Source organism: Nycticebus coucang, chromosome 9 (assembly GCF_027406575.1).
Source record: "Nycticebus coucang isolate mNycCou1 chromosome 9, mNycCou1.pri, whole genome shotgun sequence".
Taxonomy (NCBI): domain Eukaryota; kingdom Metazoa; phylum Chordata; class Mammalia; order Primates; family Lorisidae; genus Nycticebus; species Nycticebus coucang.
The window spans coordinates 87,663,609-87,679,049 of NC_069788.1; the positions used below are offsets into that span (position 1 = coordinate 87,663,609).

General features: G+C 42.8%; 1 protein-coding gene and 1 long non-coding RNA gene across 2 annotated transcripts in view; one reads left to right on the forward strand and one right to left on the reverse strand.

The window, feature by feature from the left end:
* Window positions 1-5,486, forward strand: part of LOC128594282 (uncharacterized) — a 77,490-nt gene extending 72,004 nt beyond the window's left edge. Inside the window, exon 6 of the long non-coding RNA XR_008382528.1 lies at window positions 4,370-5,486. This is a non-coding gene — a long non-coding RNA (uncharacterized LOC128594282). The remainder of the gene's footprint in view (window positions 1-4,369) is intronic.
* The window catches only part of AK7 (adenylate kinase 7), a 113,407-nt gene that overhangs the window by 78,804 nt on the left and 19,162 nt on the right, over window positions 1-15,441 (reverse strand). The window contains exons 3-4 of the mRNA XM_053602959.1: window positions 14,501-14,609; window positions 1,560-1,654 (exon numbers count right to left, since the gene is read on the reverse strand). Coding sequence (XP_053458934.1) covers window positions 1,560-1,654; window positions 14,501-14,609 — 204 coding nt within the window. The remainder of the gene's footprint in view (window positions 1-1,559; window positions 1,655-14,500; window positions 14,610-15,441) is intronic.

Sequence of the window (15,441 nt, forward strand, 5' to 3'; positions counted from 1 at the left end):
GTGTGGATATTTACCTAGACTTTAACAGGCATAAAACGATCTGGCCTGCTCCTTGAGATTGGCAACCAAATGGAGTAGATGAGTGAACTTTACAAAAACAGGACATGAAACCTTGGGTCCCTGCCCTAAAGGATCTCTCAGTCCCCTGGGGGAAAAACAAACAAATACATGGCATTTGGTACAATAAGCATGGTAAGCTCTGTTCCCTTGATAATAGAGTCCATTAATCTTAACATGCACCTTTAACATCTCCGAAATTAGACTATGTCTTGTAATCAATGGCTTATTATTATTATTATTTTGTAGACACAGAGTCTCACTTTATCGTCCTTGGTAGAGTGCGGTGGTGTCACACAGCTCACAGCATCCTCCAACTCCTGGGCTTAAGCGATTCTCTTGCCTCAGTTTCCCGAGTAGCTGGGACTACAGGCGCCCACCACAACACCTGGCTTTTTTTTTGTTGCAATTTGGCTGGGGCCGCATTTGAACCCGCCACCCTCGGTATACGGGGCTGGTGCCCTACCTACTGAGCCACAGGTGCCGCCCCAATGGCTCATTATTATGGTCAGCCAGGAAGCACTGATGATATCACTGCTGGTGCCCCGGTGACCTTGAACACATAGATCATACTGTCATTAATTCAAATTGAGGTCAGGTAGGTAGTACACATGTTGATTTACTGCCTTTTAAAATGTCTTTTAAGAAATAATGCTGTGATTCATCACTAAAAAGGCCTGAGTCAGCATGAAGTCGCAGGAACAGAGCAGCAAATGTCAACCTGATATCAGCAAAGGGAATGAGCAAGGCTGGAAGAATGGCTGCACACCATGTTTTCTGGCAATGCAATAACCGTGTGCTCTATAAGAAAGTACTGTATCTGCAAATAAGTGACATGACTCAGGTTTTATACTGAGTTATTATGTAGAATGTAGGTGTGATTCAGACAGACTCTGAACATGAAGAGGTCTGGGGAACACTATAACCTCGTTTTGCTTATCTTTTCCTTTTAAACGTATGCACAAGAATGTACGTGACAAACATACAGGTCTAACTATGCCTAAAGGAGAGCTCTTTCAGGATGTTTCTTTTAAAAAAGTTTTTTATTTTTTAACCATCACATCTGAGTTTGTGTCGAAGTATATTTAAAATAAAAAAGACAAATGATAAGTAAACACTGCTATGCAGGCAGTCCCCAAGTTACAAACATGTGAGTTACGTACAGCCCTCATGATGGGAGGCTATGATAGGTAATGGATAAGTGTACCTGCTACAACTCACATACAAATTCAACCTAAGAACAAACCTATAGAACCTATCTCATTTGTAACCCAGGGATTATAACAGGCAGCATTATTTTTATTTCTCGGTGACATAAAAACAGTGAAATTCCTTAGAATTGAATATGCTTCAGGGTCCATGAACTCTGTTTAGTGCTTACTATAGGAAAGGGCTCAGGAATGTAAGAATACACAACTCATTGTAGGAAGTTCCTTCTGCACAAAGATTACAAGGTGTTAAGGGTGAACTGTTACACAAAGGAAAGCTAATACTCCACTTACAGGGTCCAGGGGTTTGGATCGTGCCCAAGTCATCACCGTGGATACTAAAATAAACACCTTTCGCTTTTCAAAATGGACAACTTCTTCATTTAGTGCTGTAGGGCCAAGAAGCAGAGCAGTTATTTGCATCCTTGAACAACTTACTTTCTCAATCATGTGTATTGTTAGTTATCAGAGAGGTTTGAAGTTACCCCTTCTTTGAGGAGCAACAGAATACCAAGGTGGTGTTACCTCCAATGATGCTCCTGTCCCCACCACTGTTCCTCCAGTTTTCCCTTCAGTTGCCCCATCCCTTCTGATCTCAGCTCACGTTTGACTCCTTCCTGTTTCCTGGCCTGGAACTAGGCTTTCACATTTTTGGAGGGCAGGTGATAGTAATAATCATAGCTGACATGAATTACAACAATGTATGGGCTTTGTTGAATTGTTCCAACCATGAGAAAGGTACTACTGTTCCTTCTCTTCTATAGATGGAGAACTGAGGCACAGTTTGCCTAGAGCCATAGAGGCAGTGATAGGGCAGAAAATACAATCCAGGCCGCCTGGCTGCTGGGCCGGTGCTCCCCTGCCATGCCATCTGATCAGCTGCACAGGGACGGAGCCAGCTGGAGATGGAGATGGCAGAGGATCTGAATCTGAAGATGATACCCCTCCTAGGAGTTCACACAAGGCAGCCATGTTCAGCTAAAACCACTGTGGAAGGAAGTAATTTGGGGTAGACAGAAAAGTGAACATTTGATTTCCAAAGGGATTTTCACTTTGCAAAAGGGCCACGTGTGGCCGGAAGCAATGGCTCACACCTGTAATCCTAGCATTCTGGGAGGCGGAGGGAGGTGGATTGCCCTGAGCTCACAGGTTCGAGACCTGTTTCCAAAAATAGCTGGATGTTGTGGCGGGTACCTGTAGTCTTAGCTATTCCGGAGGCTAAGGCAAGAGAATCGCTTAAGCCTAAGAGTTTGAGGTTGCTGTGAGCTATGACACCACAGCACCCTACTGGGGGTAATAAAGTGAGACTCTGTCTCAAAAAAAAAAAAAAGGCCAGATGTTTAAGCCTTGAATCTTGTTGAATGCATTCGGCAAGTGATTCCATTAAAATATTCCTTATGCTGTAGAATTTTCTGCAAAAAGAAATCTAGACTATAAAGTGGGCTCTAATTAAATTTTCATAAGGACTAAGTGACACAGTTGTTATGGTATATATTTAGGCACGTGAGGTGATTCCCTAAAGAATAAGTAAAAATATAAAATGCTAATGTCTCAGATCATGGATTTCTATCCTAAGATGAGAAAGTATTATTAAGTCTAAGAACATTATGTTCACACATTAATCTCAACTTCAAATGCCAATTTTAGTTTCTATTTTTATTCTACTAACAGAAATTGCCTTTTCAATTTAGTTTTGCTCTTTTAACCTCTCCCCTATGCTGTGCTTCTCTTTGGCCTATTTTGTGAATACTTGACACATTTTGAGGTCTTCTAATTGGGTTATCCTTTTTTATTTATGATATTTATAATGGGTCCAAACCCACGTGCTCATTCTAGTTTGAACACACCTTTTATCTATATAAGCAAATATTTTCTTTCATTTCTAAAAAATTATTCCTTTCTCCTGTCTCATCTTACCTTCCTTTCATTGTGTCTGGCAGGGTATTAGAAGTCTATATTTAAAAATAATTTAATAAAATTTTAGTAAAATGTAATATATATTCCCTGTAAAAACAAGATCTAAGGGGCGGCACCTGGTGCACAGTGAGTAGGGCACCAGCCCGGTATACCGAGGGTGGCGGGTTCAAACCCGACCCAGGCCAAACTGCAACAAAAAAAATAGCTGGGCGTTGTGGTGGGCACCTGAAGTCACAGCTATTTGGGAGGCTGAGGCAAGCGAATTGCCTAAGCCCAAGAGCTGGAGGTTGCTGTGAGCTGTGATGTCACGGCCTTCTACCAAGGACAAAGTGAGACTCTGTCTCTAAAAAATAAAAAAAACCCAAGATATAAGAATGCACATCAGGAAAAATGACAAAGTCCCCCACTCCTATTCACCCAAAATAACTCCATGACCTAGGTGTCCCTGAAGGCAGAGAAGAGTCCCTGCCTATACTTTGTTGCAGACACAAATACTCTATATCTGAAAAACAGTGTGATTCAGGGCAGCGCCTGTGGCTCCAAGGAGTAGGGTGTCAGCCCCATATACTGGAGGTGGGGGGTTCAAATCCAGCCCCGGCCCAAAACTGCAAAAAACAAACAAACAAACCAATAGTGTGATTCAGTTAAAACCTTTCCTCCAAATAGAGAAGCAAGTGTTTCTTAAATATTTAAAGCTCTTTGGTAGAAAGAAGAAGGAAGCGGTAAGATACACTCTATATTTTTCTTTTTTTAAAACAGAGTCTCAAGCTGTCACCCTGGTTAGAGTGCTGTGGCTTCACAGCTCACAGCAACCTCAAACTCTTGGGCTCAAGCAATTCTCTTGTCTCAGCTTCCCAAGTAGCTGGGACTGCAGGTGCCTGTCACAACACACGGCTATTTTTTTGTTGCAGTTGTCATTGTTGTTTTAAGTAGGCCCTGGCTGTGTTCGAGCCACCAGCCCCAGTGTGTGTGTTCGGCGCCCTACCCACTGAGCTACGGGTGCCACCCACACTCCACATTTTAAATGCAATTTCGTGGTTTGACAAATGACCAAATTCCCTTGAAGGCCCCTTGAGTGGTGCTAAGAAAGGGCTGATGCACATCCGGTACAGCAAAAAGTCAGGGGTCAACGTCTGTGATTCCAAATCAAGGGCTCAGTCTCTCTCTGCCTTACGCCATCTTTCTAGAAACCTCCACACCCTGAGAGCCAGGTGGAGGAAGAGATGAATGCGCAGGCTGAAGTGCAAAAGGAAAAAGATGAAGCAGAGGTCCAAGTAAACTGCCCACTTGTGCTTTTGAGAAGGAACGTGGGATGCCAGAGGCTGAGGACGCTAGTACAAGCTGCAGGACCGCCTGCTACTGTCTGGAACTTGCTCTCAGTGGATATAAGACCTCCTCACTATCTGATCACCGAGACCACCCCTGAGAGACCCACCTTGCTCACACCAGAACAGTCCTACTGGTCCTTTGCCCTGGACCTGACATTCTGGACTCATTCTGTTCTCAGTTGTGGAGTGTTAACAAGTATATAATAAATCATACCTTTTACTGTTTCAAACAAAATCAAGGGCACTCATGTTAGGGGTTTTTTATGTATTAAATGAGGTTGCTTTGGAGAAGTAAGAATAGAGTAGGAAGGAAATGCAGGGAATTGTTGCTCTCTTCAAGAGGCATCCATATAGGATTAAAAACTTTTTTCTTTTTTCTTTAAAGACAGGGTCTAAATGTGTTGTCCAGGCTGGAGTGCAGAGGCTCTACCATAGCTCATCCCAGTGTCCAACTCCTGGGCTCAAATGATCCTCCTGCCTTAGCCTCCCAAGTAACTGAACCTGACTAATCTTTAAAAGTTCTCGAAAGAGATAAGGTCTTGCTATGTTGCCCAGGCTGATCTTAACTCCTGGCCTGAAGTGATCCTCCTACCTCTGCTTCTCAAAGCACTGGTGATGCAGGACAAGGCAGCACCATGACCTGCTGCCTTAGCCCTGGAGGTGTTGATGCTCCTGCGGATGGAGGAACCAGCTTGCTGCAAGGGCCGGACACCTGCAGGGGAGATGCTGGCACTTGCTGTCTCCTCCACGTGTACTTCTGACTGGTGGATTTCCTGTCAGTTTCCAAGGCCTGAGAGTTCATTGGACAGCTGGCTGTAACTGATAGGACTCACACCCTAGCAGAACAATCCCCCTGCCACTATATAAACCCCTGAGCAGAGAGCCCAAGGGCAGACCTCAAAGAGGGAGCAGGAGAGCTTGTTCCCATCCTGGGTTCTCTCTGCCAGGAGGTTTGGTTGTTGTAAGTTTTGTTTCTGTAAATAAATCCTGACTTAGTACTGATCCTGTGGTCCGTCGATTTATTCTTCAAATCGCAAGATTGAAGAATTTGATGAAATTCTTGCATCATATTTGGCGAGCCAGCCAGGAGAGAAGACAAGATCCCGGCCCGTACGGGGAAGGAAAGAAGACATCTGTGGTAAGTAATGGGACCGCTTACCTCTATCCTGTTTTTCTCTGTAGCTATCCTACTGGAGATTAATAAATTCAATGCCCCCTAGCATGTAACTGTGCATAGTGTAGCTGCTGACCTCCAGGTCACGGGCAAACTTTCTCATTCTCCTTGGCTTCAGAAAGGAGGCAGAGGGTCTGTTGAAAGAATGTTGAACCTCTTCTCTGTCTATTCCTTTTCCCTGGTCGAGAGCCAAGTAAGGAGGTAGCATCTAGAGGCCCTGTGGTCCCCAGCAATGGTTCTGACCCCAGGACTGGGGAGGGCCTTCGAAAACTCGTGCTCTCCCAGCTTTTACTGTCTTCTCTTCTCTTCCATGGTCCCAAAATTTTCTATTTATTTCTGTAAACCTCTTCTCATTCTCTCCCTCTCCTTGATAGTAAATATGCTTTGTTTGAATGTAGGTAAGAATTGTTTATATGCTTAATTTTGTAAGGGTATTCTGGTTTTTTAGGGGTGTATATTAGATGTTTTAAGGGGGTTTCAAATGTTTTAGGCGGGTTGAGAGTTATTACTGTTCATTGGTATTGACATGACTCCCCTCCACAGTTTGTTTGGGCAACCAGAGGACTGTGAAGGGAAGCCCGGGATGACTCTCGGGACTGGCCCTGAACCTTGGCTACTGCTCAGTCTTTTGAACATAAAGAAGAGAAACGAGGATGACCCTGGGTATTTGATTTCTTCTGGTGTGGGGAAATTTAAGATAATTCTAGTTTGTCTAGGACCTCGGTTTATTATTGCCTTGCTAACCTTTGAGAAAGAAAGGGAAATTAGAAAAGCATAGCATTTAACACCAAGACGTGCTCATGCTGGAAAGCCTACTTTTTGTTACGGGGAGTTTAGAAAAAGCTCGTGCAGATTCTATAGAATTAAATGTGCAAACATCGCACAGCCATTTTCTCCAGGATGGAACTCATCCCCACTTTGATTGATACTCTGAGGCTAGTGGGGGGAAGGGGCAGGAAGGGGCAGAATATAGGCATCGGGAGGGAGCAAGGCTCCCTGATACCTGCTGCTGGCACGTTATAAGCACAGGAGAACCAGCAGGCACTAAGCGCTACACTGGTGAGAGTGGCTAATTCCAGACAAGCGCAGGGCTGAGGAGGCCACTCTCCTCAGGTACTCTTCCCCAAGCATTGGAAGGACGCTTCCTTTTGTTTGGTCGGAAGGCTTCTTGGGTTGGTCAGAGGACACTCTGATGACTCAGGAATACGGGGTGGGATTGACGTTTGTTCTTTCTCACAGATGGGTAACATATTCTCTCGTCAAGAGAACACCCTGCTGGGCTGTATTCTGGAGCACTGGGACTTGTTTGATCCCCAGACGCTGAAACAAGAATGTATGGTTTTCTTCTGCACCCAGGCCTGGCCTCAGTATCAACTCTCCGCTGGCGAACCATGGCCCCCAGAGGGCACTCTTAATTATGACACCATTTTTCAGCTAGATGCTTTTTGTAAACAGGAAGAAAAGTGGTCTGAGGTGCCCTCTGTGCAAGTATTCCTTTCCTTCAGGAACAACCCCCAGCTGTGTAAGACCTGTCAGATAGATTCTGCTCTCTTAGTTGTAGTAACTTCCCCAAATGGTCAGGGATTCTCAAGGGAGACACCATCACTCCCTAGTTCAAACCCTCCATCTACTTCTCCCACACCTTCCTCCTTCATGTGTTCAGAAAACCCCAGGAGTGAGACTGTCCCTAGAGTTTTTACTGGTCCTACTGGGACCCCCAGACGGCAACCATATCCTTCTTTGTGTCCCTTGGTTGAGATTGCAAGTGGGGAAAGGGAAAGTGCGCGAGTATACACTCCATTTTCTCTAGCAGATTTAAGGCAAATTAAAGTTGATTTAGGAAAATTTTCTGATGACCCCGATAAATATATAGATATTCTCCAAGGGTTAGGACAAAGCTTTGACCTCTCTTGGAGGGATATAATGTTACTATTAGATCAAACTTTAACGTTTAACGAAAAAAGTGAAGTCCTGGATGAAGCTAGGAAGTGGGGTGATTTGTGGTTCATGTCCAATACTAATGGCAGTATGTCTCCTGGGGACAGGGACAGATACCCCACAGGAAGACAGGCAGTTCCCCTTCAAGATCCCAAATGGGACCCTGAGAAGGAAAGTGATTGGTGGCGTAAACATTTTCTGACATGTATCCTAGAAGGTTTACATCGGTCCAAGAAAAAGCCTGTGAATTATTCCAAGTTGTCTACTATTTGCCAGGAGCAAAACGAGAGTCCCTCAGCCTTTCTTGAGAGACTTAGGAAGGCAATGAGGAAACACACCCAATTAACACCTGACTCCATAGAGGGTCAAATTATTTTAAAAGACAAATTTATTACTCAAGACGCTCCAGACATTCAAAGAAAACCCCAGAAATTGGCTCTAGGCCCAGATCATAATCTGGAGAATCTTCTTAAAATAGCCATTATGGTCTTTTATAACCGAGATCAGGAGAAAAAGGAGGAAAAAGAGAGAAGGGATCAAAAAAGAATGACAGCTCTAGTAATGGCACTCTGACAAATGAACACCTTCCAGGGGCAGGGGGAAGCCAGAGGTGCTAGGGATAAGTGCTTCCGATGTGGTCAGGCCGGTCACTTCAGGAAGGACTGCCCCCAGCAGTACCGCCGGCTGGGCAAGCCACCTGGCCCCTGTCCAGAATGTAAGGATGACCATTGGAGGGTGGCCTGTCCCCAGAGGTGAAGGCCTGCTGGGATGGTGATCCCATGTACACCCAAACTGGGCTGAGGGTGCCCGGGGCATCTCATGGCTCCAGCTTGTGTCATCGCCCCTCATGAGCCCTGGGTTCACCTTATATTGGAGGGCCAGGAGATAGAATTTCTTCTGGACACTGGAGTAACCTTTTCTGTACTTCTCTCTAACCCTGGTCTTTTATCCCCCAAATCGGTAACTATACAGGAGGTGTCTGGAAAGCTGGTTACCAAATTTTTCTCTCAGCCATTAAGCTGCAATTGGAATGACTGGCTGTTCTCTCATGCCTTCCTAATCATGTCTGAAAGTCCTGCTCCCCTTTTGGGGAGGGACATACTAACTAAAGCAGGAACAACCATTTACACGAATATGGGACAGGACCTATATTATGTCTTCCCTTATTAGAGACAGAAATTAACCCAGGAGTTTGGGCGATTGAGGGACAGGTGGGAAGAGCAAGATATACTCAACCAGTCCAAATTAAGTTAAAGAATCCTGCCATCTATCCCAATCAAAAACAATGTCCTCTAAAAGCAGACGTTAAGAATGGACTAATACCGGCGGCGCCTGTGGCTCAGTGAGTAGGGCGCCGGCCCCATATGCCGAGGGTGGCGGGTTCAAACCCAGCCCCCGCCAAACTGCAACCAAAAAATAGCCGGGCGTTGTGGCGGGCGCCTGTAGTCCCAGCTGCTCGGGAGGCTGAGGCAGGAGAATCGTGTAAGCCCAGGAGTTAGAGGTTGCTGTGAGCCGTGTAACGCCACAGCACTCTACCCGAGGGCGGTACAGTGAGACTCTGTCTCTACAAAAAAAAAAAAAAGAATGGACTAATACCCATAATACAGAATCTAAAGCAGCAGACACTACTAATACCTTACAATAGTCCATGTAACACTCCTATTCTAGGAATGCCAAAGCCAAATGGAGCCTGGAGGTTAGTCCAAAATCTCTGCATTATAAAAGACGCGATCATTTCTCTCCATCCTATAGTTCCCAATCCCTATACCTTATTATCACATATCCCTGAAAAGATTGCCTATTTCAGTCTTAGACTTGAAGGATGCCTTCTTTTGCATTCCCCTTCATGAAAATTCCCAATACCTTTTTGCTTTTGAGGACCCTTCTGCCTCCAACACCCAGCTTACTTGGGATTTAGGGACAGCCCTCACTTGTTTGGACAAGTCTTAGCCAAAGACTTGAGTCATTTTTCATATCCTACAGTGACTCTTATTCAGTATGTAGATGACATTCTCTTGGAAACATCAGATGCAGAGGAATGCCACACAAACTTAAACTTTCTAGCTGATTGTGGGTACAAAGTTTCCAAGGCTAAAGCCCAATTATGTGTCCCAGAAGTTCACTATTTGGGTCTCCAGCTTTCATAGGGGAAGAGAGCCTTGGGCAAGGAAAGAATAGAACCTATATTGGCCCATCCTAAACCTCGAACTCTCAGACAACTTCAAGGCTTCTTAGGAATTACAGGCTTTTGTAGACTCTGATTCCTGATTATAGTGAAATAGCTAAACCACTCTATTCTTTAATTAAAAATGCTCAAAAAGAGGGTCTAGTCACTTTAAAATGGGAACCGGAAGCAGATAAAGCATTCCAACAGTTGAAAAATGCTCTTTTGCAGGCCCCTGCTTTGAGTCTTCCTACTGGCCATCAGTTTAATCTGTATATTACAGAACAAACTGGAATTGCCCTGAGAGTTTTGGGCCAATACCGGGGTCCAGTTCTACAACCTGTAGCATATCTTAGTAAAGAAATTGACACTGTGGCCAAGCGATGGCCACACTGTCTACGAGCAGCGGTAGCCCCAGAAGCAACCAAGCTAATTTTAGGAAAAGATCTATTTACACTTCTCATGACCTTACTGGACTTTTAAATTCCAAGAGCAATCTCTGGCTGTCAGATAACCGCCTTCTGAAATATCAAGCCTTATTACTAGAAGGACCAGTGCTGCAATTACGCATCTGTGCTACGTTGAATCCTGCCACTTTCCTCCCTGAATCCCATGAGGAGGTAGGGCATGATTGCCAACAGATTATAGCACAGAACTATGCAGCTAGAGACGACTTACAAGAAACTCCTCTATCTAATCCTGAGATGTTTTATAAACAGATGGAAGTTCTTTCATAGAACATGGAACACGAAAAGCAGGCTATGCTATAATAAACAAACGAGTCAATATATACACTGACTCAAAATATGCCTTCCCCATTTTACATGCCCATGGTGCTATTTGGAAGGAAAGACAATATCTATCTTCCAATAGCTCTCCCATAAAATATCATAATGAAATAGGTTGTTGCAAGCCGTTCATGCTCCACAAGAAGTAGCAGTTATTCATTATAAAGGACATCAAAAGACCTTAGATGAGATTTCCAAAGGTAACCAATTTGCTGATAAAGAGGCTAAAATGGCAGCACAAAAAGGACTAATTCCCCCTGTGGCACCCCTTATTTGGGAGGAATCACTTGAGAATCATGCACTTCAATATATCCAAAAAGAGAAAGAGTGAGCTTTATCCAGAGACTATTTTTGTTATTACCTGCTGTAAGCCAATGGAAAATACTTAAATCTTTACATCAGTCTTTTCATTTTGGCACCTAAAATACCTATCAAATGGCTAAGGCTCTCTTTAAAGGCAAAAATCTATTCCAAGCCATAAAACAGATAACAAGGACTTGTGACATATATCAGTAAAACAATCCTTTAAATCACCATCTAGCTCCCCCAGGTATACAGAGACACGGTAGATATCCAGGTGAAAATTGGCAAATGAATTTCACTCACCTCCCTAAAATACATGGCATACAATATTTACTAGTATTTATAAATACTTTTACTAATTAGGTTAAAGCATTCCCTTATAGAACAGAAAAGGCCCAGGAAATAATAAAGACTTTAGTACATGAGATTATCCCCAGATTTAGACTGCCTCGAAGTTTGCAAAGTAATAATGGGCTGGCCTTCAAGGCAACAGTAACACAAGGAATATCTAAAGCTCTGGGCATAAAATATCGTATGCACTACTATTGAAGACCCCAATCCTCTGGGAAGGTAGAAAAAAATGAATAATAAAATCAAAGGACAATTACAAATGCTAACTCCAGAAACTCATCTCCCTTGGACTAAAGTACTTTCCATTGTTCTCCTTAGAATAAGGAATTTACCTCAGAAGCTCGGTTGTAGCCCATTCGAATTATTATATGGAAGACCCTTTTTAACTACTGATTTATTACTAGATCTGGGGACTACAGAATTAGTAAAACATATCACTTCTTTAGCTAAATTTCAACAAATCCTTAAAAACCTCCCAACTACATTCTCACATTCAACACTGAAGGATCTTTTCTCTCCTGGGGATCTAGTCATGATCAAAACTCTTCCCTCTAATTCACCTTCACTAACCCCGACTTGGGAAGGTCCCTTTTCTGTTATCTTATCTTTTTCTACAGCTGTTAAAGTTACAGGAGTGGATTCCTGGATGCATCATTCATGAGTAAAATCCTGGAACCCTCCACCCTCTACAGAAGCAGACTACGAAGAGAGCCAGCCACAGTCCACCTACACTTGTGAGCCAAAGAAAAGTTTAAAGTTATTATTTAAAAAACAATAAGAAAAATGTTAATATAGTTTTCTTTTAGCATCACTAACTTTGTGCTTCTAACCTGACACTGTCCTACCTTTGCTTTTTACTGATTATACTAATCAGATTTATATTTTCCAGAAATGTCATCAGGCCACACACAGTAAAGATAGTTCTGATCCAAGACCTGAACCCCTATATGGCTCTCTCTTCGGAAAAACCCTACCTGCCCCTTCTATCATCTCCCGATTCAGCAGGAAGCAGTTAGATGGAGTCTTCGCCCTTTTCCCTAACAGCAGTTAGAATTTCCACTTGGAGAGGGAGAATTGATGCAGGACAAGGCAGCACCATGACCTGCTGCCTTAGCCCTGGAGGTGTTGATGCTCCTGTGGATGGAGGAACCAGCTTGCTGCCAGGGCCGGACACCTGCAGGGGAGATGCTGGCACTGTCTCCTCCACGTGGACTTCTGAGTGGTGGATTTCCTGTCAGTTTCCAAGGCCTGAGAGTTCATTGGACAGCTGGCTGTAACTGACAGGACTCACACCCTAGCAGAACAACCCCCCTGCCACTATATAAACCCCTGGGCAGAGAGCCCAAGGGCAGACCTCAAAGAGGGAGCAGGAGAGCTTATTCCCCTCCTGGGTTCTCTCTGCCAGGAGGTTTGGTTTTTGTAGTTGTTATAAGTTTTGTTTCTGTAAATAAATCCGGACTTAGCACTGATCCTGTGGTCCGTCGATTTATTCTTCAAATCGCCGAGACCAAGAACCTGAAATTCCGGTATCACTGGGATCATAGGCATGAGCTACCTTCTCCACCACATTTAGGTACTTTTATGTAGTAAATGAAATTGATGTTGCTTTGGAGGAAGTAGTGACAAGGTAGAAAGGCAATGCAGGTAATTGTTCCTCTTTATTCTAAGCCTTCCTATGCTTTTTACATTTTCAAAACAGGCTGAGCAGGGTGGCTCATGCCTGTAATCCTAGCACTCTGGGAGGCTGAAGCGGTTGGATTGCCTGAGCTCACAGGTTCTACACCAGCCTGAGCAAGAGCAAGACCCCCATCTCTAAAAATAGCCGGGGGTTGTGGTGGGAGCCAGTAGTCCCAGCAAATTGAGAAGCTGAGGCAAGAGAATTACTTAAGCCTCTGAAGTCCAAAAGTTTGCTGTTGCACTCTTCCAAGGGTGACAATGTAAGACTCTGTCTCAAAAATAAATAAATTAATAAATAAATTTTCAAAACATGTCCAGGTTTTATTTCAGAAAAAAAAAATTATAAATTTAAAGAGAATTGCAAGTATATGTTACAGGAAAGATCAATTTTCAAAGCCTGGCACAAAATAAGTGCTCAGGGATAAAATGCAGGAAGGAGGCTTTAAATAAGCTCTGCTCCAAAAGGTGATACCATGTTCATGTTTTTTTTTTTTTTATTTGTTTCTTAATAAAAGAAATTTAGGCACAAACTTATATATGTGAAATCAAACCTTCTAAACTCCTGAGGAATCCATACATTCACAGACACATTTAAGTTTGTCATCATTTCCCTGAATACAGTACAGTCACCATTCCATTTCCTTGAATTTAAGCCCAAATATAGCTTTGCTGATGATTTAATTTAAAGGTTGCTGATGATTTAATTTAAAGGTTTAAACTGTCTGTTTTTGTAAATAAAGTTTTATTGGAACCTAGCCAACACATTTACATGTTGTTTATGGCTGTTTTTCCCTTGCAGAGCCAAAAATATTTATTATTTAGCCTTTTATGGAAAAAGTTTGCCAACCTCTGGTCTAATCCATCTAAAACAAAAATATTGAAAGTATTGAGGTGTATTGTGCTGTGTGTCTTTTTTGCCTGTTCTAGTCTAAAATGATTGTTCAAATACACTGATTTGCTCTCCTCTTTGCTCCAGACTTAATGAGAAAATAAATCACAAAAGCACCCAATTGCTAAACACCACCTTATTCTCTTAGACCCGAGGTCCTTAGAGTTCATTACATTTTCCAAAGCATTTTCAAAATGCAGGCATCCTCTGCAAGCCTTTCTTGACCTTTGCCATCAGAGAACATTTGTTGAATTGAAGCAAATCCTTCCAGTTAGAAATAATCTTTCCTCTCTTAGAAAGTCACATCACTCTCTCATATACCTTGTGATGCTGCCCTCTGTGTTGCATTAAAGTTTCTCTTGCGTATGTCTTGTGTGACTACAAGTGCATTGATGGTAAAAATAACCCTTATTTATCTTTGTATCTCCCCATCTAGTACACTTAACCCACCTCCTTAAGCGGTGCCTGTAGAATGAATCAAGGTTGAATAATTGAAAGGAAATGTTTCATTGTTTTGATGATTAACACTATTCTTCAAAAGTACCTATCCACAGGCATATTCGCTAGTATGGATTTCATAGTTTAAGTAAGTCTCAAACCAGTTTCTTCATGGCCCTAATTTGCCTAGTATTGCTTAGGTGACTTTAAGCAAAGTAAGTGACACAAAAATATAATTTCTGGAGATGAAAGCGTGCTCCTTACTGACCAGAGACTGCCCATGTGGCTTCCTCTACTTGCCGGGAGTTCTCAGTAATGTTATAAATGATAACATCACACTCCAGCAGGCGCAGGAGAAGGTCTTCTCGAGAGATGTTCTAGAAAAGAAAATTGACAGTCATTTGCAGCAGGAAGGTAACCCTAACATTTAGATGAAATGACAATTTCCAAAGTAGATATGCTACATTGGGGAGTCCCACAGGAAACATTTGTGGAAGGATTTCAATTTGAAATGAAATTTAGCTCTTTTCTCTGTGCAGTTAACAAGTAACAAAGAAAGTTATGAAGATAGTCTGGAACAGATGATCAAAAAATTGCATAATGGGGTGGCAACTGTGTCTCAGTGAGTAGGGCGCCAGCCCCATGTACTGAGGGTAGTGGGTTCAAACCCGGCCCCGGCCAAACTGCACAAAAAATAGCTGGGCATTGTGGTGGGCACCTGTAGTCCCAGCTACTCAGGAAGCTGAGGCAAGAGAATCATCTGAGCCCAAGAGCTGGAGGTTGCTGTGAGCTGTGACGCCATGACACTCTATCTAGGGTGACAAAGTGAGCCTCTGTCTCTAAAAAAAAAAAAAAAATTGCATAATGATCTTAAGTACTATTTCTGCATGCTATTTAAACTCCAATTCAGAACGAAAGAATTAGAAAATGAGTGAAGCATTTAAAACTAACTCAAATTCTATGAAAAATTATTTGAGAAATTTTGTAGTCATGAATCACTTAGGAATGCTGATAAGTGATTAATAATGGATTAATCCAGATGTAAGTTACCTTATTACAGTTGACTGTTGGGAATATTATAAAAATACAGAAACTTTTAATGGCTTAAAATACAAAGTTCTCCCAGTAGACAGAAGTAACTTAGGTGATCATCAAGTTTTATTTAATAACTAGTCTTTCCTTGCTCCATGGGTGCAATGCATTTCCCAA